Below are 27,081 nucleotides of genomic sequence, written 5' to 3' on the forward strand. Positions count from 1 at the left end.
AAATGTCTCTTGTTAGCCAACCACAATTGGGCAGAATTTGATTTTAATTAACATTTTAGCAAATGAAAAGTCTCAAGCTTCCCACTGCACAGTTCAGTAACTTCTTGTATTTTATTTAATGTTATTTATAGTCCACCTTTTCACTGAGACTCAAAGCAGGTTACACAGTGTAAGACAATATGATCTATGGCTGGGACATCCAATAAACAACGCTATAGGATTTGGATAGCATTTGAAAAAAAGCAGAACTCTCATACAGAGCTAAAGCAATGTTTACAAAGCATAAATAATTTAACTTATCATGTTAAATGATGCAGATGCATACTTACAGTAACAGACCACAGTAGTATAAGTCTACAGTCCCCACTAGGGCTGTGCATGGGTGGGGAGATTCGGTATTCCCACTTCGGGTTTACCCAAAGTGGGAAACCGATTCAGGATACCACTAAATCCGAAGCGGCTTGGGTTTCGGGAATCGCTTCGGAATGCTCCGTGAAGATTCGGAGCATACTGAAGTGAAGGGGGGAAACCCCCCACCACCACCCTCCCTGGGGCAATCCCTCTACCCCGCACCCCACTGGGGAGACCCCTCCAACCCCCACCCACTTACCTGGTGGCGGGATGGTTATCAGCTGGGCGGCAGCAGCACAAGTCAGCGCAGCCTGGAGCCAGCTGGCTCCTCTGTCGCCGCACCACCACCCAAGCCTGCAGGGTAGTGGGGAAGGCCAGAGCCGCCAGCCCTTCCTGCCCCTCAAATGGCCGTGGCGCGCCGGTGCTGCAGCGGCCATTTGAGGGGTAGGAAGGGCTTTCTCCACCTCCTCCGGCCCTTCTTGCCCCTCAAATGGCCACCATGGTGCCAGTGCGCCGCAGCCATTTGACGGGCAGGAAGGGCTGGAGGTGGCGGCTCCAGCCTTCCCCATCACCCTGCAGGCTCGGGCGGCAGCGTGGCAGCTGCAGAGGAGCTGGCCCAGAGCCACCGCAAGGTAGGTAGGGGGGTTAATGTTTAAAGGGCCCCGCCGCTGCCCTTTAAACAAGCCCGAAGCTTACCGAAGCAACCCGCTGGCCCCGCTTCGGCATGCTGGCCCTGCTTCAGGAATGCTGAGGCTTGTCGAATCGGGTCCACTTCAGGTAACTTTACCCGAAGCGAAACCCGAATAGCACAGCCTCTTTACCAAAGTAACTTTCAGACATATTTCTTTACATTACAACTTCCTACCTGTGTAAAAAAGCCTATTGAATAATTCTATTTGCAGAAAGCCAGGAGAGCAGGAACCTTCCTGACCTCATCAGGCATGCCATTCCACAAAGTGGGGCCACTGCAGAGAATGTATGTGTATGGGCAGTTGTTAATTTTGCCCATTTGAAGAGCAGAGCCTGAAGAAGGCTCTGTTCAGATGAGTATTTGAAAATGCTGTGGCAGAGCATACAGACAGAAGTGGTCCCACAGCTGTGAAGGACCAAGGCCATGAAGGGCTCTTAGTATGATAGTTAATACCTTGAATTGAGCCCAGTAACTAACGGGCAGCCAATGTAGCAACTGCAGAATGAGAGTGATGCAATAATTTCCCGCCAGCACAGGCTGCCCCATTATTTTCAACATTACAGACTATTTACTCTCTTCAATCAAGCAGATAGGCAGCTTCTGCACATAAGAGCTCTGTGTATACCAGAAGACAAGCAGGATTCTAGCTCAAGATTTGTAGATGGGTCACTTTAGAAAGTATAGTATGAGAAGTGTATATGACTGCAGCACTTGAGCTTCATCTGACATCTGTAAAATTTATATTTAAAAATTTAACTTTATTTCAATGTGGCCTATTCAGTGTCTCTTAAGCCCTAATTTAGACCCATTAGTTTCCATGTAACCTACTTCCAAAGGAAAGCACTATATATGTAGTTGAATAAAACAACTGCCTATACACATACATTCTCTGTGGTGGCCCCTACCTTGTGGAATGGCGTGCCTGATGAGGTCAGAAGGCTCCCGCTATCCTGGCTTTCTATCATATAGTTCTGTCCTAATGTCACCTTAAAAACTAACAAAACTACATCAGAAGTCAGCTCTGATTTATGTTAAAATAAATTATGTTACCTATTTAAAGTGCCACTGGATTCCTGCTTTATTCTGCTGCTATAGGCTAACACAGCTATCCTTCTAGGAGTATACATAACTGAATACTAATACTTCGGCAGTTCTGCTATGAATTTGAAATAATACGTGCTCAGACTAAGCCAGTAAGTGACTTCAGTATTTCGCAATACCCAAACTACAGTAGGACAGAACATCCAATGATAAGAATGTGGTCATTTCCTATCTGTAGAAAGGAAAAGGGTATTCATTTTTAGTTTAAATTATTTTCCATTAATGTATGTTTTAATTAAGACCAACACAAAGCTTACTTGGACTACTCCACTAGGATTGACAGTGATCATGGTACAAATCCCACGGAATGCTGAATCTTTCTCTTCATTGTCCCTTATGTTTCGGAGAGAGGTGCACCTAGTAAAACAGAGAACCAAATGTTAGATTTGACTCTGCTTCAAAATTAAGTTTCTACAGTATTTGATGGAATAAGTGTCACCCAGAACAGAAGCTTAAAGACGCTGTAACTCTGTAATATGCACTTCAATTGTTTTCCATTCCTTATAACCTATAGTTTTCTTTTAATCCAATTTGAAATTTATACATTTTATAGATGTCAGATCAGTATCATATTCTTTCTCACAATGCCAATTACTGTAACATGAAGGAATACAAAGTGTGACATATTCCATTAAATACCACTACAAATAGATATATTTAGGAGTTTCAGTTACTAAGAGCAGCGTATACTGCCACAGTAAAAAATACATCAAATCCCATTAATAGAACATTATTCACTTTTTTTTACAGTGGCAAGCAAGCTATTTGATACATTACAAATCTATAAACATGTATTCCAGACAGCAAGTCAAATCACCAAATGAATTTGAAATAATGTAATGCGGTGCTTAACTTTTTACACTTTTTGCATGCATATCATCATTCTGGTGGATTTTAAAATGCTTTTAATACTCAAGCTTTAACACATCAAGCATGTGACAATCTTATCCCATGCATCAATTAGTTGTTAGCCACAACATGAAATATATATATACATGACGGTACTGCTAAAAAACTCACAAACCTGATAGGACAAGATTAGTCACATGGTTGGCAATGATTAAGAATAGTGATTTTTTTGTAACCAACTGAAAAGTATATCTAGAAGTGAGATAGAGAGAGGAAAGAAAGAAAGTGAAGAAAAATGAATAAAAAAAAGATTGAATAATACACACCAGGGTCTTATAAACTGCTGTAGCATGGGGGCCACCTCTTGAGGACAAACGTAACCAAGACGACCAATTGTTATTGCTAAGGTAACGCAATCACGGTTATACACCACCAAACGCCAACCAAGACATGAGCAAATGAGGGGGGAAGGAGAAAAATAAAGAAAAAACAACAAATAACTCAGAAACAGAAACCAACAGAACCTGTGTATGATAATAAACATAAGATTTCACCAGTGCTGTTCATTACCACTCCCTAAAAATAAGGGGGAGCATGGCATACTACTTGGAGTGGGAAGAGGGAGTAAAAGGAAAAAGGAATTAAGTGAATGAGAGAACACCAAAAGTTACTTCAACATTTTAACAATGTCAATCAATGACAAAACTATTGATTCAAAGGCATTTTAGACACCCCTGTAACTGTATTAAGCTTCTCCGTTATATGGTATCTGTACCTAATGCTTGCCTCCCAATGTAAATTTTAATTTTGAAATTCAAATATCATAGCCTTAAATTTATAAAGCATTTTTATTTCAGATAAATATTACAAAATACATTTTCTTATTGTGAAACAAAAGAACTTAAACTCTTTGAAGGGGAAAAGAACAGGAGGACAATGTCTTTGTGGCTTTTCTTAACAAGTAGAAAGCCAAAGTTTGTTAACAATGTATCAATACTTCGTATCAGTGACTGTGACAGACCTCCAAGGCATAAATATGGACATGCTCTGTTTGAACTTGAAAATATTTTAAGTTCTTTTTTTTAAAGCATGAAATGTTTGCTGCCTGGAAGAGGTCATGCTTGAACTTTAAGTGGTGTTCTCTCAACTCACAGAGAAATTCTTCAGAAAAAGGGAAAGTGTGGGTATGTTTAAGGATTATTTGAAGCAAACTACATGAATACTAAAATCCAGCAGATTCGTATGAAGCAGAGAAGCCTATGCTCAAGAGACATTATGCAACACTCCAAAACAGGCATTTGTGAACAATCTCATGAACACATGCAGTAAAGCAGATGATGCTCTTTCCACTGTAAGATTTGGTGTAGGATATAACGCTGTAAAATGTATTTTTGAAAACCTATGAAATCAAATTATTTAACAGAAATAGAAGCTTGCACATGATTTTATTTTGCCCAAATGCCAACATGAACTCTATTGCAATCCCCACAATACAAATGTTTACGGGAAATAAAGTTAAGGTTGGAATAAACTGCCAGATTTGGGCAGGATTCTTAGGGAATGCAAATTTTCACCACTAGTACGTGAGAAACCAATTGGGAAAAATACCATAATGCCAGAAAAATTCAGAGACTGAATGCTCAATGTGTATAAATCTAGCAAATTAGCAAATATAACTGATCCTGAAGTATGCTTTAATATCCCACAACAAACCTGAAGTACAACACATTCAACATTTATTTGCATAATCAAACTCTCCAAGTATTTATATACACTATTTAAAAATAACGGGGAGACGGTTCTGAAGTCTTTAACTTTTACGCTAAAAAAAAGCAAAGATTACAGGTAATGCGCTAAAAACCTTTAAAAAGCTTCACTCCCTGATCTAGTTCAAGAGATCTCTTTGATTTACAATAAATTGCTCTTCAAAATGTAAACTCTTTGTGTATAGTACAATAGCTATAATGTGCCAAGCTACCACGTAGTTGTTCTAAAAGCTCACCTACCATACAGAAGTAAAATACAATTATGAAGACTTTGTGTTTTCCCTTCTTTAACCAATAGGCATGGAACATATTCTTCCAATCTGTCGCCCTTTCCTATTGCTAAACTATCTACACCTAAACCACAGAATATGTCTATATCCTATATCCGAGGGCTTCGTATCACTGGTATCAGATTTCAGCACACACAGAGATTGCTAATGACCATTTTTCTCTCCAGAATATGGAAGGTGTTCTTTAAAACCAGAAAATGATTTTACAATGCTGGACAAACTTCAAAATCCATTATAAAAGATCCTTCAACCCCAAACCAATTTGCAAACAGGCCTCCTTTAAGAGCTTTATATACTTTATATCTGTCTAACGCTTAAATTTAATAGGGTGGACAGTGTTCAGAATCAGATGACTTAAGAAAAAACAAATTATCCATTTACGTTCAATCTTGTTGCTTGCTACAGCTATGAGGCTTTGGAAGATTAACGATGTTTATAGAGAATATGCAAAGGACTTCGAATTCTATATAGCTCTTAAGTATGTATTAATTTTTTTTAGTTATTTAACTAGGTTTCGCAAATAAGCTAAGAGTTGCCAATTCTTATGAAGCTCTTTATATTTTAAAATCCCACTCTATAACAAGTTTATCAAAACAGTTAAATGCAAGACTGAAGCTTGGAAAAACATTGAGTCACTTCTGCTTTAAAACAATCCTGGCAGTTTCCCTACAACTCTCTGAAAAGCAGACATCTGCATAACTCCATTCACTGCAAACAGTTCAGTCATAGGGTACCTGTGTTTTCTAACAAAGTCTTTGGTGTGTTGGGTCTGTTAATGATTTCTACAAGCTGGTGCAAGACCATAGGAATATAAAGCTGCATCTCTATACCTAGAAAGAGACAACACACACAAAAAATAAATGAAAAAATAAATGAAGACATGCATTTATAATGGGCACATTAGCACAATCTAATGCCAGAATTTTACAACTGGCAGCAAGACAAAAAAATAGTCTATACAATTCAGAACCCAAGTGAGCACTTCAACAAGCAAACCTTACCCATCTGAATAGAAATTTCTCCAATTGCCCAGGTGGCATTGTTACACACAGAAATGAATTCGGGATTTAGGTTGGTTCCCAGAATTGGCATGAAATCAGCTGGAGGGAGAAACACAAAATAGGCCACACTGTTAATGTTCTCCCACACAGAACTTCACACATGCGTATGTTCAGCTTCATGTAAATGGAAAGGCTTACTGCTGAATAAGCCTGATGAACACGTTGAGTTCTACCATCTGAAAGGGATTATATGAGTGATAAGCGTACAAGGGCTTTTTTGTTTGCTTTTCAACTAGCAATAGGACTTTGTGCCATAAAGGAACTCATGTTTACTAGGTCCTCAACATAAACAAGATCATGGAAGGAATCTGCATTCACCCAAGAAAGAACTGAACTGGTGAGACAAATTTGATGGAAGATAAGTAAGATTTCAGGGATTTGTCATTACGGTCAAGTTGCCTGGAGAAACATGGTAAGACGTATCTTGTTATCAACCTTTCCATGAAGGGTTGAAGCCCAAAAGCCACACTGTCTGAAGGATGGCAATTCAAACCAATAGCACTGTCCTTCTCCCTAAGCTCCTGTGAAGCACTTCAACAGGCACAAAACTAGTTTTCACTTAGTCTTGGGGGATCCCTAAACATACTAATCATAACTGGACTGGAAGAAAGGAAAAAGATAGTGGAGTTGGGAATCCAGCTTAGCACCAGGTCATATGTAACTTCTACAAGGGAAATGAGGGGGTAATGCAAGGCAAGTGTTGGATACAGAGGCTTGTTCCGTTCTCATAACAGGGAGAAAAACTTCTATATTAATTTTTATAATTAGGATCTAACAGAAGTACTTTATGCATGAAAAGATAGTGAAATTAAAAGACTGTAATTTAACCAAGTCCATATAACTACAATGTGATTAGCTGACCTCAAATGTGCACAGTGTAAGGCCAATGGTAGGCAATAATCAATAATGAAAATTTCTTGATATCATCCAAAGAGATAGCTCGCCTTCATGTTCGTACCTTCTTGTATTAGCAAGATTAGCAAAGTATTTTTCAGCATGTCCCTCTTTGGAAGTTACTATATTTTCCTTCATCCCCATAAAATTATTAGGGGGAAAATAACTCCTTGCATAAAGGCAAATACTGAAAAACTAAAAATAGCAGCCGTGATCTGAGAAATCCCTAATTCAAATCTCGTCTGTGCCACATATGTACTAGGTGGCCTTAGGCAAGCCTCTTCCTTTCAGCATCAACCCGCCCACCATCTCAAGGAAGAAATAACGCTGGCCTATATTATGGGGCAGTTTTAAGGACTAGAGAATATTCATGAAGCACTATACATTCCAAGTGTTATTTCCAGGCACCCTAGCAGACACCAGTCTCACAGAACCTGGCCAATTTAAAATATGTATATGATACAGTCTATAATCTCTTCTATACATAGTAACTATGGCAATGCAAAATAACATACCAATGCAAGGCTTCACATGTTGAAAACATGCCTTTGTCAGATCCCCCAGCAAGGCAAAAGAACTTTGTCGCACCTCGGGCATTTTATCCTAGAAAAGAAAAATGGAAGCCAATTAGTTTCCCTTTATAAAATCTTCTTTAGAAGTTAAGGAAGAAAAAAAGTACTCTGTCTCACCTGCATGCACTGGTACATTAATGTTAGGATATTGCTCCGAGCCACTAGCTGTTCAATGTTGCCTCCAAGTCCTTCTGCTAAACCACTAAGTAAATCAAGAGCCACAATCATGAAGTCTTTATCCGGAGCCTCATACTGGTCTGGTTGAGCATTGTGCAACTGCAATAAAAACAATACTTAAGAGGCTTAATTATGCCACAAGCAAAACTTATTTTTTGCTATTTACTTTAAGCCAGCAAGACTGGTTGAAGAACATTTTCTCTCTTTAGTAACAATGACAAACTGGATTGAGACAAACAATGACAAACTGAATTCATAGTTTAAAGAATAACAACAGAAAAATACCATGGCTTGTGCAAGAGTCTTCTGTACCAGGTTTACACAGCGCTGGTACACAGGTTCACAGTATGGAAGGAAGCCAGATTGCAAGGCAGTGGCAACCGAAGATAGGCACTGAAATAAAGAATGTAACACTGAAATTGACACCATTTTTATTCACTCTAATCAAACAGTACACTGAAAAGGTGGACCATAGATGCTGTTCTAGGTATATTACTAGGCCCTTTAGTGGAGCATTCATTTGTAAATGCTTTCCTATAATATCTTGAGCCCGCTTGCGGGAAGGGCAGAATAAAAATCTAAAATAATAAATAAATAAATAATTTTTAAAAAATCAGCAATACAGAAAACGAAACTCTGGAAACTTTCCCTCTCTAAAGAGACTGTGGGTAATATACCCATGCATTTCTTTGGAGAAAAAACAGCTGTGTCTGGGTACAACAAATACTCACCAGACTAAGCAATTCTCTGTATTAGATGGTTTCCACCAGAACTATTCTTACAGCATTAGCGAGTACAGTTCTGAGGCTGGGACATATGGCTTTCCAATAATCATTAATACACATCAGCCACTTAACTTTTTTTTTAATCAGCCAACTTGATATGCCCTATAAAAAGCTTCACAATGCGGTGACTTGATTAGAGCAATGGGAATTTGTAGAAAATCACCAAAGAGCAAAATTCTAGCCATGAATCATACTGTATTGAAGCTTCCTATAACCCAATGAACTCAGAAATAGGTTTCAGTGAGTTCAATGAGGCTTATTCCCAAGCGAGTCTACAGAGGACTCTAACTATAATATCTACCTACTCCCTTGCAAGTAACTGCAAGAATGAAGAACTATGGATATCAAAAAGAACTACAGGATTCTTCCTTAGCAGGAATACTTACCTCTAATAAAGGGAAAAGATCTTTATCTTCATCCTTCAACATGTTCCATTTTTGGATTAGTGGAGGCATAAGCATCTGAATATATTCCTACAGACAGTAAAGAAAAGTTGCGCAATTACATGAGAACTGCAAATTTCATAAACTGTCATTCCATCCCCAGCCACAATGTATTCATTAGATTTTATCCTGATTTTTCTGAGCACAAAGCAAACTTCCAGAAATATAAATCCCGACACCATTACCCAATATTTTTAATCTTGTAGCTCAAGACACCAAAGAAGTTTACATTATCACCTGATAAAAGTTTAAAGGGGCCCAAGAAACACATTTTAATTACCTTGAACTCTTAAGAGTTCAAAGGAAGTAAGCAACTGATATTTTATCAGATTCTATGGCTACTGACACAGTCAGGTTCCAAAGACCTATTTAAGTCCTATCTGCACTAGCTCCAAGAGACCTGTTCTTTTAACAGCTCTGCCCCAGGCCACAACACAACTTCCTTCCATTTCAACAAAAGTCTGCCTCACGGCAGGGCCACTCAAAAATGGTTTGGTAGACAGGGAGCTGCTGTTTGAGAAAAACGAATCTTAAACAGCGTTCTTGGGCCAATAAAACTAGTTTCACAGTTGTTGGGATTCTGGTATGTGCAGGCAACAGAAGCCTAGATGGACGTCCTGTACTTGGGATGTGGGGCGTTGGAATGGGGGATCCAGCTCCCAGCCTTTGATGGGGTACCACTTGTGCCCGTCCCATCAGTCAGGAGCCTTGGCATGACGCTGGACTCCTCTTTATCAATGGAAGCCTAGGTCACAACAGTTGCCCAGTCTGCCCTTTTCCGCCTTCAGCAGGCCAGGCAGCTTACCCCCTATCTATCGACCCATGATCTAATGACAGTGATCCATGCAACGGTCATCTCCAGATTGAACTACTGTAACTTGCTCTATGCGGGGCTTCCCGCGAGTCTGACCTGGAAATTGCAGCGGATCCAGAATGCTCCTGCATGTCTGGGTACACCATACAGGGTACACATAACTCCAACTCTGCAGCAGTTACACTGGCTCCCCATGGAGTTCCAAGTCAGGTTCAAGGTCTGGTTCTAACCTATAAAGTCCTAAACGGACTGGGGCCAGCATACTGAGGGACCACCTTTCTCCATATATAACCCGAAGAGTGTTGAGATCTGCAGGTAAACACCTACTGGTGGTCCCTGGCCCCAGGGAGACTCCACTGGCCTTGACCAGGGCCAGGGCATTTTTGGTCCTGATCCCGACCTGATGAAACTCTGTCAGAAGATACTTGGGCCCGCCAAGATCTTCCATCCTTTCAGCGGGCCTGCAAGACAGAGCTGTTCTGCCAGGCATTTGGTCGAGGCCAACATTAAATCCATCAAATGAGTCTCCCTGCTGGCCTCTCACCTGGGGGGGGGGCATATGGTCACCTGCCCCCCCCCCCCCGTGTATGAGCAGCCACAGGATACTCTTCACCCTTTTTATACATGATGAGCAGGTGAATTAAGTGCTGTATTGTAAGATTGTGATTTTACTGTTATGCCTGTATTTCTTTTTTTTGTTGTAACCCGCCCTGAGCCCACTTGCGGGCAGGGCGAGCTATAAATTAAATAAATAACAACAACAACAACAGTGTAGTACAGTAGTGAGCACAAACTGGAAGCCTCTGATTCAAATATTCCTCCTGCCAGGAATTTACCAGGTTGCCTTAAGGAAGCCACAACTCCATGGTAGCCTCAGCCCCCTGCCCGCCCCCCCCCCCGAATGTAACAGGAACCTATTTTATGATATAAACCTTGTAAGTGACCACAGTTTGGATTCAAAGAATTGCAAATGGAGCAGTCCATTGAAGGGGTCTTTACCAATTCTTCTTTCCCACTGTAGCCTTCCCACTGCACTCCCCTAAAAGCAGCAACTAAGGGTTGGGAGAAATTGTCAGAAACAAGCTTGAAAGAAGCACAAGGGCTACAAGTAGGAAGGAGGAAGTCAGCAATAATCCTTTCCACAAACTATTTTAATCCCAATTCTTTAGATTCAGGTCAAGTCAATATACATATAACCGTGTGTGTTTGTGCGTGCATGCATGCGTGCAACTACACAGTATTCTGTGGCTTCAGCTAAACAGTATTTTAAAGATGAAGACTGCACCAATGACTTCATAATAAAAATCCTTAGATGAACACAAACCAAACTAATTCAAAGAAGATTTGTTGAGAAAGTTTCCCTGGATGACTAGGCAAACCTGAGGTTTGGAGTAAAGGAGCTGAAGCTAAACTATGCTGCAATGTGGTTTCTCTCAATGAACTAAAAGAAACAAAATTTTACATTTTAGTTTGCTGAAGAAGTGTGAATATTTTTATCTAAACAAAAAGGACACAATACTTACTGGTTTGTTTAGATGATGGCCTACTGAATCTGCTAAAGTTCCTATGGCATCGTAAAGAATGAGCAGATTCTTATGCTGGTATTTACTAAAAGCAAAGACCAGAGTATCAAGTATATAAGCAAGATAAGGAACAAGTTCTGTACAAGCCTCCTCTTCTAGAGTAGCAAAGGCACTGAAAACAAAAACAAAAACACTCAGTCTGCAGGTGGAAAGAGTACCCATTTTCCACAGACCAACTATAAAGTCCTCTAAAAAAAGAAATGGTTAGTATGACTAGTAAAATGCAATGACCCCTCCCAAGAAAACATAGAAACCATCCCTTATGAAACAGGAAGTTTACCTAAAGAAGGACTGTTCTCTAACAAGCAGAACTTTGAGTGTGGAGTTGTCACTGCATAGAGTTAATATTTTTATGGCTGACCTACCTGCAGGCAGCTTCTTGTACTCTCTTGTTGCTATCAAGGATACGCTTTAGCAACTCAGTCATTAATGGCTTCAAGTACGTGTCTGGGGGTTGACTGACTACCCAGTGTGCATAGCGGCTAAGAGTCCAGCAAGTAATGGAGCGCACAAGAGCCTTTTTATCAGAGAGGCACTGAATAAGGTGAGGGATTAGCTCGGGAAGATATGGAATCATACCCTGCATGCAACCTGTAAAAAGATGGCACTAATTAGAAATGCTTTGCTGAACCACACCTCCACACATAGACAAAACAGCAAAGCCAACATGGAGGGGGAAAATATATAATCTTTATCTTAGCTTGTGGGAGTGTGGCATTATATAAACCATAACAACATGTTTTGATGTGTACTTTGCTAAAAGAAAAAAAAAAGTGGCACCATTCAATTCCCATTCCACACTTATAGAAAACCCTCTCTGGTGCAAAAACAGTATACAAGGTGATTTTTAATCTGTTTCTTAGTTAGGAAGAGAAAATATAAATTTAAGTGGTCATAATAAAATGATTATAGATCAAGGTGCATATCAGAACATTCACCACACTATGGTTGTTGTGGGTTTTCCGGGCTGTATTGCCGTGGTCTTGGCATTGTAGTTCCTGACGTTTCGCCAGCAGCTGTGGCTGGCATCTTCAGAGGTGTAGCACCAAAAGACAGAGATCTCTCAGTGTCACCACACTCTCCTTCATGTAATGACCCAACTAGTTTAAGAAAAATTCTAACCAACCATCTATAGTTGGCTCTACAGTGAGGTGGTAGATTTGGGAGGAGAGGGAGCATCATTTACCACGCATCAACAAACCACCCACGTTCTATCCAGCAGCAAGGGCGCAAAAGCTGTTCCTTCTTCATCCCCCAAGGACCTTTGAAGATGCTTAGGGAAGTAAAAGGGAAGAATGGCTCCTGGGTGGTAGCAGTAAGGGGTGGCGACTGCAGCAGCACCCATTGCTGAGCCATCACTACCAACATGACATTACACAAAACAGAGTGGGGAGGGGGGAGACTAGGCTAACAATCAAATTGGCAAATTATTCTCATTTATTAGGAAAAATCTAATACAGTAAGGTTTTACAGCTTCAGTTTACCTGAAGTTTCTTTCACTCACCACTACAACTACCATGTCAAATAAGTTCACTCTTACTGCTATTTACAAAACCCTTTCTACAATCCTTATTCCCAGTCATCTGTATAGTGATCTTGTGAAGTAGGTTTGCAAGCAGAGAAAGTAAGGCTAGTTGATTAAGGTCAGAAAGTTGATGCCTGAGCAATAAGTAATATGATCACAACAATCAACCAACATCTCCATACAAATTGTTCTTATGCATGGATTCTCCACAATGCACATTCCAACAAACCAAACAAATCAATTCTTACAATGCTCACAGCACAGGGGAGCAAACAGAGCTCTTTGCCTCTTCTGATTCATAAAGGACTAATGAATTCAAACATACTGGACCCAGGCCAGACTTTCTGAATACCTCTAGGCCATCTATTCACAGAACCCAGGGAAGCCACAACCAATCTAAATACTAACCTGCCTAAATGGTATGAATTAGCAGAGTTGAAAACTAGTGATCTGATCAGCAAAAAGAAAAATGTGTAACAGTGTGCCATATTTTCTGTTTCCATACATCCCTTGATCTGTAACCAAAACAGGGTTGATGAACACCTGTGGAACTACAGAGTCCTTCCATAACCTAGGATTTACGTGGGCTGATTAAAAAACAACAACACTTATTTATTTATTTTTCACAACCAATAGAGGTTCTCTCTAGATTAATGTTCCCAGAGACCTTTTAGGTTTAGGATCTCCAATTTAAGTTTATTTTAGGACATTTCTCACTGCTTTCTTACTCAGGGCAGCTTACAAAAATTGTCCAGAAGAACTGAATAGTTCAAGAGAATCTATGGTGCATATGATATTTTCACAGGACAGTGCTAGAATGTGAAGTCCTAGAATACTTAGGATTTGTTTAAGAAACTGCTTCAGCCCCTTGGTTCACATTATTTTAAACTTTTGCCAAATGCTCACAAACAAATGAAAAGATATATAAAATCACCCCCCAAGTTACAATATACAAATCAGTCAAACATAGGAATCCAGTCTGTATACCCTGTTAGGCATGCAGAGTGAACATATCAATGCAACTGAGTCACTTATTTTTTTAAAATATAACAATTCCAATCATATGTTTAATTGTTCAACTAATCCCATAATGCCCTTCGTTATGAAAGGGAGACATTTTCATACATAAAGTTTTAAGATTTCCCTTTTGTTCAATTTTTACGAGCATTTTCTACTTTAAAAAAAATAGCATTCAAAGCTGAAAGTTCAAATTTACAGCACTTTTTACCTTACTGAAACTACACAAAAACTAACAATATTCCACAGATAACAAAATCAAAGCTGAGCAACGCATGAAAAGCTCCCTTTGTTGATATTGATACATCTTGCTTAGTAGTAGCCATAATATTAATACTTGGCAATTCTTTTCAGCATCAAGAGATTCTACATGGATGGAACATGATATTAAACACTTGGAGATGATATTTTTATACACACTTTTTTTGGTTAAGAGGCTGTTACATATTTGATATGTAATCTAATCAACCTAACCAATTTTGATTTGGAGGAATATTTGCTCTGAAATTATAAAACAGAAAGGAAGAAAAAAACACCTTTGGCCATATTCTTAAACGTTCTCAGAGTCACTACAAAAATTACATAAAAAAAGAAACAAAGTACAGAGAGGGAAGTCAATGACTTCAAAAAGGACATATGCATGTTTTCTCAGTAGTGGAAAAAACAATTATGGGTTGGTTTCCAAAAGACTGCAGGGGGAGCTTTTGCTCAAGGATTGCACTTCACTTAGCTGTTGCTGGTTGTCTGGGGATTGTCAGAAACAGTGCAGGGAGAAGCACTTTAACTGGAAAATCTATGGAAATCACAGATAAAACCCCACCACAGCAAGTACAGAAGAGCTTTTTGATTGAAGACATCTTTGAATCCAACCCAGTTCAACAAGCCCTTGTCTGGAACTAATGTGTCAGTGAAAATGATGAGATGTTTCAAGTAATCTTTACAGGAGTACCAGGCCAGTTTAGTAAAGCTATTTTGCATCTTTTACACAAGTAAATGCAATACTATATATACAAGCATAAAATTATTGGCTTGGAAACAATACTGTTTATGGACTCAATTAGAAGGCTTATGGTGACAACGACAAATGTACACAGGCATGTATTGTCGAAGGCTTTCACGGCCGGAGAACGACTACAATGCCAAGACCACGGCAATACAGCCCGGAAAACCCCCAACAACCATCGTACACAGGCATGTTTGAGATTATAAAATGTTTTAGATTATAAAACTGTAGCCTTGCAACCTAAACTTTGGCTCACCTTCAGCAATAGCTCCTAAAACTAGGATGCCTGATTCTTTGATCACCCATTCTGGATGAAAAAGCAATTCTTTCAGAAGGGGCAAAATGTGTGGCAGCAATTCATCACGGAACACATTGGCAAGTACATCAAGGGCAGCAGCAGAACACTTCCCTAAAGGACAAAAAAACCCAACACATTTGTGAGAGCACATTTTAGTTACAAAAGCTGACATCACAGATACACTTCACAAGGGTTCTATAAGTACAAGTGGCTTACCTGTAATTGGTGTTCAACTGGTTATTTGTACAGTCACACTGATGGGATCTCAACCCTGCACAGACTATCGTCAGCAACTTCAATAAATAAGCTGAAAAAAGATTTGTCTATATAGAATAACTAGTTTGGTACTTACATTGTTTTGAATATAATAATGTTTTTAAGTAAAACCTTACAAATAAAAAGTTTTTAAAAATTGTCTTTAGTAAGGGTGGAAATGAATTCTCTGCGTTACAAGGTACAGCCGTTCCACATCTGGATGGAAAACCTTGCCTCTGAGAAGAGGAAAATGAACGAACTGTGCCCTCACAAAGTGGGAAATGGATGCAAATCATATCTGTCTCAGTTAAAGTACAGCAACAAGGTCACAATTTGCTTCATCTTTCTTAGCCTTGCAAAGCACCTTTGGGTTAAAAGGGGGGGCATTGAGTCTGTGCCCTTGGGCAAAGATGGGCAGGAGAGCCCACAGACTGAGAGACCACTCTTTTTGAAGGGGACATGTGATTGGTTACAACCTACCTTGTGATTTTGTGAGAGAGAAATCCTTCACAATGTCTCTACAATGCAAGTGAAGAAGAGCTGGGAGGGAAGGCATTTCTCTGCCTGCTTGAGATACGTCTCTTAGGACACCAACAAATCTTTTTTCACTTATCTCTCAAAGTTTGACAATATTCTGCACAGGCTCAAGATCCTATTAGCATGAGGCACACAAACCACGACAAAAACTTATGGCTGTGCTTTACCTAAAAGCCACAGTGACTAAAGATTGGGATTTTATGTTGCAGGTATAACTTTCATACCTATTTAATAGCAAAACCCCAGAAGAAACATTCAATTTGTAATGAAGCTGTAGGGAAATTGCCATACAAAAGAACAGGTTTTGAAAGGTTTTTTTAAACTTACTTCGTAAAGGAAACTTGAAACAGTTTAGAACAAAGTTTAAGAAAAACAAGATATCCTCATGGGGAAGGTATTTCTAGCAATTTCTCACACTTTTGCAGTATTCCATTTTGTCCCCTATACCAGAAGTCCAATGTGGTGCCCATAGTGGGCAGCACCATTTTGCACAGCATGGTTTCTGATTATCTAAGCAGATGCAAAAAAACCATTGTTTCTGGCTGCAACTGCCACCACAGCACAAAGATCTTCACTGCATGACCACATGACTGAAGATAAGCTGTGTGTGCACAACAAAATGTTTTAAACCCATTTTAAAGGGTATTCTATTAAGCAGATGCAGAGGAGTTTCTTCTTGCCCTCCATGCATCTGATGAAGAGAACTGTGATTCTCGAAAGCTTATGCTACAATAAAATTTATTAGTCTTAAAGGTGCTACTGGACTCTTTTTGATTTTGCTATTAAGCAGAGCTTCTGCCCAAAAAGTTGAAGCAATACAACCTGTTATCCATAGCTTTACTTCCTGACATTTTGTGGTTGCCTCTGTCTCCTGTGGCAGCCATTTTGTGGTTGTTCCTACCACCCTGTGTCAGAATTTTGAAGGGGCCCACAGGCTCAAAAATGTTGGGGACCCCTGCCCTATATTGTTCATAAGGGTCCACTGACTCCCAGGAACAAAATTTCAGTGGGATGAGTAGGCTGCAGTGGGAGAGGTGAGTAAGGACATGCTGTTCTGCAAGCTCCACTTCACTGGTAGATCTTATTTGATACAGGCTCATAACTTCAGAACAATGACTGAAGAGGCTTTCAAAAAAGTAGGAGAGAATAGCAAATAGAGACTCCATCTACCTATTTTGATTTTACAGTCTTTCATACCGGAATTTGACTTACTTAAATTCCAATCAGAAATTGTATCGTCATCATCAAGTTCGTCATCGTCATCGTCGTCCTCCTCAATACCATCTTCTTCATGCTGCTGAGCTACAGTCCGTGACCGGTGAAATCGGGGCCTTATGTCTTGTTCACTATCTGGGATGGCTTCATCTTCTTCAACATCTCCCTTTTATCAGAAACCAAACAGAAGAATCTAGAGATACATGCACCCCTCAAGAATTTTTCAACTTATAAATGATCCACTATTAACACAATCATATAGACCAATTTCATTATTAAATGTGGATTGTAAAATTTTCACAACAATGGCTCAGAGATTAAGAAAATGTATCCTAGATTTAATTCATGAAGATCCCATGAGTTTTCTTCCAGAGAGATAGATGAAAGACAGTATAAGATCTCTGCTGAATATAATTGACTATTCAAAGAGGAAAAACAGCATTCAAGTTTTTGGATGCAGAGAAAGCATTTGATAACGTGTCTTGGTTATATTTAATGAAAGTATTACAAAATATAAATTGTGGAACTGACTTTTTAAGTTGAAGGCAAGCATATATACAAACCAGCAAGCAAGAATTTTAGTAAATGGTTCTTTAACAGGAAAATTGAAATGGAAAAAGAACTCAACAGGGATGTCCAATATCATCATTATTATTTATTTTGGCAATGGAAATATTGGCCATAAAATTAGACAAGGTATCAGGATTTTTGGAACACAAGAAAATAAAGAAAGTATAAGATGAAAAGTTATGCAGATGATGTTGTTATAACAATAATAAAACCAAACATTTATTTGAAATATATAATGGAACAAATAATGAGATTTGAAAAGTGTTCTAGATATAAATTGCATAAAAAGACCAAAATAATGTTACCACTGGCAACTAAAGAAGTACAAGAAGAGACAGAAAAATAACAGAACATGTTACCCAAAAGCCAATAAAATATTCAGGTATATAAGTAACAGGCCAAAATGATAATTTATCTAAAAATAATTATCAAAAAGTCTGGGTAAGCATTATTGAAGACCTACAAAGATGGGAAAGATTGAAAATTTCATGGTTAGGAAGAATCTCTGCGGTCAAAAACCAAAGTTAAATTTTCTGTTTCAAACATTACCAATTTATATAGATGAAAATACCTTTAAAATGGCAGAAAATGATAAATAACTTTGTATGGAATGGGAAGAAACCAAGAATAAGATTTAAAATATTACAAGATAGAAAAATGAGGAGGCTTAGCTGTATCAATTATCAAATGTATTGCCAAGCATCTACATCCGTTTGGATATCAGATTGGATTATAAACCTGAATAGAAGGAATATTAAACTGGAGATAACTGATACCAGAAAAAGGAATTCATAACTATTTATGGATTAAGAAATCATTGAAAACCATTCAAAGACAAGATGGTACTTGAGAGATGGTCTATTAATAATAATAATAACATTCGATTTATATACCGCCCTTCAGGACAACTTAATGCCCACTCAGAGCGGTTTACAAAGTGTTGTTATTATCCCCACAGCAAAACACCCTGTGAGGTGGGTGGGGCTGAGAGAGCTCCAGAGAACTGTGACTTGCCCAAGGTCACCCAGCTGGCTTCGTGGAGGAGTGGGGAATCAAACCCGGCTCTCCAGATTAGAGTCCCGTGCTCTTAACCACTACACCAAACTGGCTTCAGTACAGAAACAGATTAAGTCCGCAAACCTTGCCACTATTATCTCCAGTAGAAACATACTGTGACATTAGTACAAGAAATAAAACTGACTATATAAATTATGAATATATGATAAACAAGGGAAAACAAAACCCTGGGAGGGAATCCAAGATGAAGGGGGCGGGGGGGGGGGGGAATCCATGGCTGTTGTGTTATCAAATGGTGTCTAAATTTAAAGAACAAACAGCTAAAGAAGGAGGCTTGCTTAGAAAGAAAGCTGCTTTTGAACAATTAATTACTAGAGATTCAAAGCATCTGTTAGGAAAAATATATAAAGTGTTATTGCAATATGACACAGAAACAGCAAGTAAAAAATGTATGATAAAATGGATGCAAAATCTTGGAGAAAATATAACCATGAGGCAGTGGGAAAGTCTATGAACTAAAGAAATCAAAGTTTTCCCCTCCTTTCAGAAATGATATCAGAGTTTTGATTTTTGTATTTTAAATGTTTTTAAAATGCTGAACTGACCCCTTAAATTCTGTTACATATTCTAGGGCATTGGGAATACGATGGATTTGAAGTATTTGTTTAAACCTAGCAGTAATTAATGGCAGAGTTTGGACTGTGGCCTTGGATTACAAAGCTGAAGAGCAAGAGAAAAAAACTGGTCAATTTTTTTTTTAATGATGGGGTTTATTTAAGCTGACTGGAATTCTAATTTGAAGATTACCTCCATTGGAACTATTATGCAAACAGAACTTTTATTAATCTAATTTTAATATCATGATAAAGTTATTTCAAATTCACTGAAGAACTTTACGTTGTGGTCTTCAAGGAGAAATTAGCACCTGACTAAAAATGTATCTTCATATGGAAAAACAAACTTGTCTTTCATAGCTCCACCCAACCACCAACAGTCTATTACAGTACCATTAGTCCTCTCCTTCAGAGTACAACAGCCTAGAAGAACTTCATTGAGAATGATGCAAACTAGACATGGGCACGAACCAAAAAAAACCCCAAACCATGTGATTCGTGGTTCGTAGCATTCCACAAACCATGAACCACAAACTCCCAACCTTTTCCCAGTTCGGGAATTGGTTTGGGGTTCATGGCATTTCAACCACCCCACACCAGCTGCTGAAGCCGGTGCGGGGCATTTGAAACAGACAGCCCCTTTCTTCTGCTGCCTGGGCAGCAGACCCTACACCAGTTTCAGCCCGTCGGCTGACCCCACACAGGGTCTGTGAAACTGACAGCCTCTTTCTCCCGCTGCCTGGGCTGTCAGTTTCACAGACCCCACGCTGGAACTGCTCAGGCAGCAGGCAAAAGGGGCTGTCAGTTTCACAGACCCCGCACCGGTTCCAGCGTGGAGTCTGTGAAACTCCAAACCAGCCACAGAACAGCTAGAAAAAATCATTTGTTCCATAAAGACGCGGTCCCACGGAACGCGTGTTTCACTGCAAACAAACCAGCCATTCTGTACGGAATTTTGTTCTGTGGTTCGTTTCGTGCCCATCTCTAATGCAAACATATGAATTTTACAGCACTTACCATTCCACTCAACCAAATTTGAAGCCTTCCTCTAATAATAACCGCACTTATATACTGTTCTTCCAGACAGATTAGCACCCCATTCAAGAGCGGTGAACAAGGTCGTGTTATTATTTTCCCCACAATACAGCCGAAAGCTGGGGCTGAGAGGAGCAGCTTTCCCAAGGCCACCTACTGACCTCATAGCAGTAGCAGGATTCAAACCAACACAGCACTGATTCACAGCCCAAACACTTGATCACTGCTACAGCAGCTTCAACAAGAGAGCATTTTCTGCAGAAGGAAAGTGTCTTACTAGGCTGAGTAGAATGAGTGGGTTACATTTGGGTCATATTAGCATCAGAAAAATGACTTCTAAAATGGTACCTAACATAACCACAGTATCAGTTAAACAACACTCCTTCAATGGGGCAAAAAAATGATACTTACTTTTAGCAGAATTATATCTATTTCTGAGTATTTCATGCCATTCACTAAAACAGGTATCAACCTATGAAGAAAAGACTTGCATTAATTGCTGAATATCAAAATCTTATTGTCATAGTTTTTCACTTAAGAACAACAGTGACTTCAAGGGCTGGGTCCAAACAGATAAGATATACTAGGGGTGTGCAATCTGTATCTGGGGGAAAAGCCAGATTTTTGCCAACTCAGCTAAATCAGGCTTTCCGAAATCAAATCAGAGAATCCGGGATCTGATCTAGGAACCCAGATCCCGACCACCAGATAAATCCAGGAAATGTGATTTCAGTCTCTGGCTGGCTCCTTCCTAAGCGTCTCCCACTTTTTTCCCCAAGAGGGGAAGGAGTGGCCAATCTGTGCAGGAGCTCTCCTTGTCTGCCTGGCTCCTGTGAGTGACACTGGTTCAGTTGGGTTAATTTGCAACAGTGTTCCTTGCTTTAGTTTGGTTAGGATGGAATTCTGTTTTGATATGATTCTCTGGTTTGATGTTGGTTCCCTTTGGTTCTATTGGGCTTTCTCTTGCATTTGGGGAGTGAGCCTTTGGCCACTGGCAGTCTTGCCCCTCTATGTTTCTGCCTAAGAGTCTGCTTGGAAATGTTTCCCATATAGGAAACAACGGAGAGTGGCTGGGGGCACTTTCTTGAGGGGCCTATAGAATTTGACCCCAGGGTCGTTTTCCGGAAACCTATATGATCTTTCGAAGACAGTCAGGAGTAGACATGGGCATGAACAGCATTACGAACAGAAAAAACAACGAACAGCCTAATCTGTTCTCAAATAAGCTGTTCGTGAGGCCCCATCCTAAACTAACAGGTGATCGTTAACAGCCTCCTTCGTTGCCTTCGGCAGCTGTTGGGCAAGCCAGACAGTCTGGCACCCACTGCAATCAATCCCCTTGGCAACCGGAGGCAAGGAGGGACTGAACTCTGTCTGAACTCCTTCTGGCTTTCCTTCTGGCTTTAACCCTTCAAAGTACTTCCAGCAGAGAGTCCCGTTTTTGCCACTGTGAAGAGAAAATGACAGCCAACGGGGAGACCCATGGATCATGCCTTTCCCGGGGTGCAATCTCTCTGAAACTTGGGAAGTCTTCGGAGGACAGTGAGGACTATGTCCCCTGCAAATTTGGTGAGTATTGGACATTGGGAAGGTCAGTTTGTGGGGTGTTTAAAGGGCCCTGCCCCTTGCACGTCGCAGGAAAGGGCCCTTTAAAGGGCCAGGAAAGGGCCCTTTAAACTATCAGCTGGCAGGCGGCAGGGGGGAATCCCCCCCTGTCACCTGCCAGATGATAGTTTAAAGGGATCTTTAAAGGGCCAGGTAAGTGGTTTTGAGGGGATGGGGGCTAAGGGGGGGGGGTTGGAGGGGTTCTGGCCCCCACAAACAATGAACAAGTCCAGGAACAGTTCATGTTCGTTGTTCGTGGATGGCACCCAACAACGAACAGGGTGTTCAGGGGTTTTTTTTCCCGTTCGTGCCCATGATGTCAGGAGTAGGTTTCCAGCAAATGTGGTGAAGTTTGCTTGAAAATTCCCTCCCCCCCACATAGCCCCTAGACTGTTTCCCCATAGGGAATAATGGCCAAATAAATCCAGGATTTTCTGATCTATCTTAACCGGATCAGAGAATCTTTCCTGGATTTTGGGAATCCTGGCATTTTAGGGGATCTTTGAAACCTAAATCCTGATTTCTCAGGAGGGGGGGCTGTGCACATCCCTAAGATATACCCCTCTACCTTGCACACCCTATGACACCACCAGTTAAGCTATTGCCCAAAGTACAAAACCATTATGACAAGAATTCACTTACATAAAAGAAAATCCATAAAATGATTTTTAAAAAGGCACTGAGAGTAAAACTAACATATGTTACTGATCTGTCAATGAAATGTTTAAAAATGAACTTACTTGGTAAGATGCCGACACAGCACATCTTTACAAATGGGCTGCTCAGCCAAAGTTAGCCAAAACTCACAAGCCTCCAAAGCCACATTTTCATCTTGGTCCTGTGTCCTTTGTAGCATGTACTACACACAACCCCAAAAGAAATGGAAACATGCATGTTACTTAATCAGTGTGTTATTTATTCAAAAAGTTAATTAACACAAGTTAACATAATTTAATCAATAAACACTGTAGGTGTCCAGGAAAACTGATGACGCTAACCTCAAAATATGGAACACTGCAACATTGTTTTATAAGACTTCTTTATTTGGTAGCCATCAAAGAATTTCCAAGGTTCAGAAGTAGCATCAAGTTAACCAAGAACTATGGTCAAATTAATAAAGTTTTGTTTTCTACTTCCGCAACCCCATACCCTGCATATCCCTCAACTTTATTTAGGTTACTCAACTTTTAGTGTTTATTTTCCCATCCCTGCCCCACTTCACTTAATTTTTTTTCTAATCTGCAGTGTATATTCAGATACTGTTGAGATAATTTTTACCTACAACAGCACTTAAAGAGAAACTGAAACTAGCACAAAAATCAAAATTGACAAATTCATACTGTCTTCATTTTCTCGTCGTTGCTTCTATTCTACACTGCCAAATGGGAAAACGTGAAGTGCTGATATTTTCTCTTGGTGACTGGTGAGATGTTCACTGTAAACCCAAATGATTTTTAAAAATATTTTTATTTATGTGAGTGACTTCAGGGTTTGGCCCTCCACGCACATTGTATGAGTAAAAGTATACTTTTTTTGTTTGAGCAGGAAACAGCACTGGCTCACATATGTGAACCTATCACTTATCTTTCTCCACGTAATCCCTTGTGGATGCTGGTCATTATAGAATACAGTCGTCTACAATCCCATGTACTGGAAACTGTGCATGGAGAAAGCAGGCAGATAGCTCTCACATATTACCAGCCATTAATCTTCTGTTAACTGATGCTTTTTTAAAGCCTTAGAAAGTAATTGATATATTCATTCAAGGTATTCAAGTATCCAAACTTTATGCAAATAATGCAGAAAGAACCAACAAAAGGACATTTAAATTAATTCTGAGAATGTATTTTACCTAGCCACCTGCAATTAGGTTTTCTTCCTTTGCACTTGATATGAGCAGATACAAGAAAGAATATTCAGCAAAGTCTGCCACAGAGTAAAACTATTTATCATTGTTTGGAAGACACTCTGAATTTTACCCTACTCAGCTCTCAGCCTCACACTCCTTGCATACACAAAGAAAGCCTGATTTTATATCTTCACTTCTTAATTAAACTGCAAAAGTTACCTCCACAGTACTAACCTCCACAATACTAATCATATGGGGAAGTAGGCGATCCATTCGAACTTCGAGCAGCATCACCAGAGCCCGACAAACATTTTTACGTACTTCAGGCTCCTCATCCCCCGCCAGTGCAAACAAATTCTATTAAAGGGAAACAAATATTTTTGTTCACTTGCTTAGCACATTTTTATCCCAACCTTCCTCCAAATACTTCAGAATGGCATACAAGATTTTCCCTGCTTCCATTTGATTCTCACAACCATCATTCTATGAGACAGGTTAGACTGTAGAGGGGATGAAGAACAGGGTTCTCACCATTAATTAGTGCAGTTTTTCTGTTGACTAATATACTGTTGACAGGCAGCCTTTTTGCTACCGCTCTTTGATATCCAAAAATGTGCTAATCTTTGTTCTGAAGCCCATTCCACTCAGTACTAAACTGAGTAATAAACTCATCCTGAATGAGTGGTGGGAGGGTGGCTGACAAGGGCAGTACCAACATGAATGAAGGGAACAAGGTGTTTCTTTGGAAATATGTTAGGGTAGAAGTGGGGTTGTCATCATGTCATCCTGCATATGAACCAGAATCTGAAGAACATTTTGCAACAGAGATGTTGGGCTGTGACTGCATACATTCTAACTTTATAGCATCCCCAATTCCATTCTTCTCCTGTTGTGGGGTGTGTGGACATGATGGGAGACTTAAGTCGGTCATACATAATGAATGTAATCAGAGTTTTATATCCCAACTAATTAACCTAACAAATTTAGGGCACAGCCTATAAAGAGAGAAAAATAGTTATTTATCAGGAAACACATTTAATTCCCGAAATCCCATTATTCTCATTAGCATTAAGCAGTGAAAAGAGAATCACCTACCTCAATAAATGCATCAATGTGCATCATAAGGGCTTGAGTTTTGCTGATGATAAACTGATTGACACATGCAACTGCATGGGACCTACAAAAATCAATTTTTTAAGGAAAACTGAATGTTCTGCATTGAAAATCAAAACACAGAGAATACATTTACCATGTCTAACAATCAAACAACATTTCAAATTTATCCAAACAAGTTCAAACATTTTCTTTTCCAAGCACAGTTCATAGTTCCAAACACAGATGTCAACAGTCACTGAGGAAGGGCCCTTTATTTCCCAAGCTACGGCTTCTAAAGCAGTCCAAGCTGCTCCTTTTTCTTCTGCAGCTTACTCCTGAAAGAGAAATGACAAGTCTCCTCCCCAGCCTAGGTTCAGCTAAGTGACCTCACCACCTCTGGTCTTGAACCCTTCCAGACCCAGCACCTGCTAAGCTTGCATGACAGGATGAAGGAACTTCAAAAGGGTCAAGGCCAAGACTGTGAGAGCTGGAAACACAACAAGCACCGGTAGATGTACCATGGATGAATAAGCCAGGGTCCGATGCTGAGCAACGCTGTCCCATCATTTTGCTACTCCTCTGAAAGCCCATGCAAAGAGAAGCAAGAGAAGGTATCACCCTAGCTCTCTATGCATGTGCACTAGCAGCATGGACTTCCAGAAAACAGCAACAAAAATGCAGGTCTACAGGGCTCACAACCCATGGACTAAAGTCCACTGTATTACCGCCAGACTGACTCTCTCAGCACAAGGCACTAAAACAAGAAGAGGGCCAGAATACCATCCATGGGGTTATTTATTAGTTAACTGATGGTGACCAAAAAAGAAAGTCTACAAAAGTTACTAGCCTGCCTTCCAACACACAGGTATTATCCGTGGCATACCAAATGCCTGAAGGGGACACAAAAACCTCTTTCCATTTAGGAAAGTTTCCCTGTCTAGCCAGGACAATGGCTTACAATCCTATCTTAATTGGATCTAAGCTCCAATGAAATTAATGGCGCTTTCATGTAGCATGTTTAGTAGCACTTCAGTAAAAGCAGAAGGATCACAAGTGAAGTCCCTGGAACCAAGACAGTATCATTCAACTTAGACTATAAAAAAACAGCGGACAGTAGAACTCAAGTTGACATGTAAAACATTCTCCACAAAAATAATAAATCTTGTGACCAATGAAATGGTGGGGGGGGGCGCTCATCTCCTACCTTATTTTGGGGCTGCTGTGCTTGAAGAACTGTAAAAATTTAGGAATCATGATATTAAGAGGTCGTTCTAATACATCACTATCTAAGATTTCAGCAGAATCTTCACAAATTTTCTGAAGTGCTCCAAATGCACCCTGTAAAATAAATGCACTTTTTAGTATTTTACAGAAGCATATATGGAGACAGACATTGCTATTCAGCAAATCCTTATCTTTCTAAAGAATAGTTACAGTATCACAGTACAGCTTGAATTCTGAGAAACATCTGATAATATTCTCCAGACCACAACACAATGATTTATTGTGCTAATCTTGCTGAAAGAGAAGGGCTTTTTGTTACCAGTGGAAGTAGGGCAGTCTGTCAACAGGAACTGCTCCTCATAGCAGACAGGATCCCTGAAGTTATGACATCATCCAGGAGGAGGAGCTCCTGCTTGTTAGTGCAGTAGGAAAATAAAATCTCTCCTGTTCAGTACTGGATGTTGGAATTAGAGCTGAAGCTAGATCAAATATCAGTGTGAAACCTTTCATAAAGGAGGAATTGAAAGGAAGGGATTTTCCCAGGAATCCCCTAACCATCTTTACCGCCTTGGTGTTCATATGATCATACAAAGCTGACTTAGGCCATGTTAAACTATTGCTCCATCTGACCAAGTATGGTAGCAGCTCTCCAGGGCTTCCCAACACTTGTGACTTGAGAAGCCAGGAACTGAACTTGGAGCATATCCTTTGCAGCAGAAGGTACATCCCTAGTTTGCAACTAGAACTACATCCCTTCCCTAACAAGTGACAGCACGCACCAAGTCAGTCTGCTAATTGGGATACTTAATCTATGAGGGTGGTTAAGACTACCCGAATTTGACTAG

At 39.9% G+C, this 27,081-nt stretch overlaps 1 protein-coding gene across 1 annotated transcript in view; it reads right to left on the reverse strand.

Annotated features, from left to right (window-relative positions):
• The window catches only part of TNPO1 (transportin 1), a 55,262-nt gene that overhangs the window by 11,306 nt on the left and 16,875 nt on the right, over nt 1-27,081 (reverse strand). The window contains exons 6-22 of the mRNA XM_054986317.1: nt 26,217-26,350; nt 25,013-25,094; nt 24,152-24,274; nt 22,809-22,927; nt 20,875-20,935; nt 17,225-17,393; nt 15,179-15,331; nt 11,743-11,968; nt 11,318-11,489; nt 8,924-9,010; nt 8,038-8,145; nt 7,693-7,851; nt 7,519-7,606; nt 6,050-6,148; nt 5,783-5,878; nt 3,319-3,394; nt 2,401-2,500 (exon numbers count right to left, since the gene is read on the reverse strand). Of these exons, the coding sequence (XP_054842292.1) occupies nt 2,401-2,500; nt 3,319-3,394; nt 5,783-5,878; nt 6,050-6,148; nt 7,519-7,606; nt 7,693-7,851; nt 8,038-8,145; nt 8,924-9,010; nt 11,318-11,489; nt 11,743-11,968; nt 15,179-15,331; nt 17,225-17,393; nt 20,875-20,935; nt 22,809-22,927; nt 24,152-24,274; nt 25,013-25,094; nt 26,217-26,350 (2,052 nt within the window). The remainder of the gene's footprint in view (nt 1-2,400; nt 2,501-3,318; nt 3,395-5,782; nt 5,879-6,049; nt 6,149-7,518; nt 7,607-7,692; nt 7,852-8,037; nt 8,146-8,923; nt 9,011-11,317; nt 11,490-11,742; nt 11,969-15,178; nt 15,332-17,224; nt 17,394-20,874; nt 20,936-22,808; nt 22,928-24,151; nt 24,275-25,012; nt 25,095-26,216; nt 26,351-27,081) is intronic.

Source organism: Eublepharis macularius, chromosome 8 (assembly GCF_028583425.1).
Source record: "Eublepharis macularius isolate TG4126 chromosome 8, MPM_Emac_v1.0, whole genome shotgun sequence".
Taxonomy (NCBI): domain Eukaryota; kingdom Metazoa; phylum Chordata; class Lepidosauria; order Squamata; family Eublepharidae; genus Eublepharis; species Eublepharis macularius.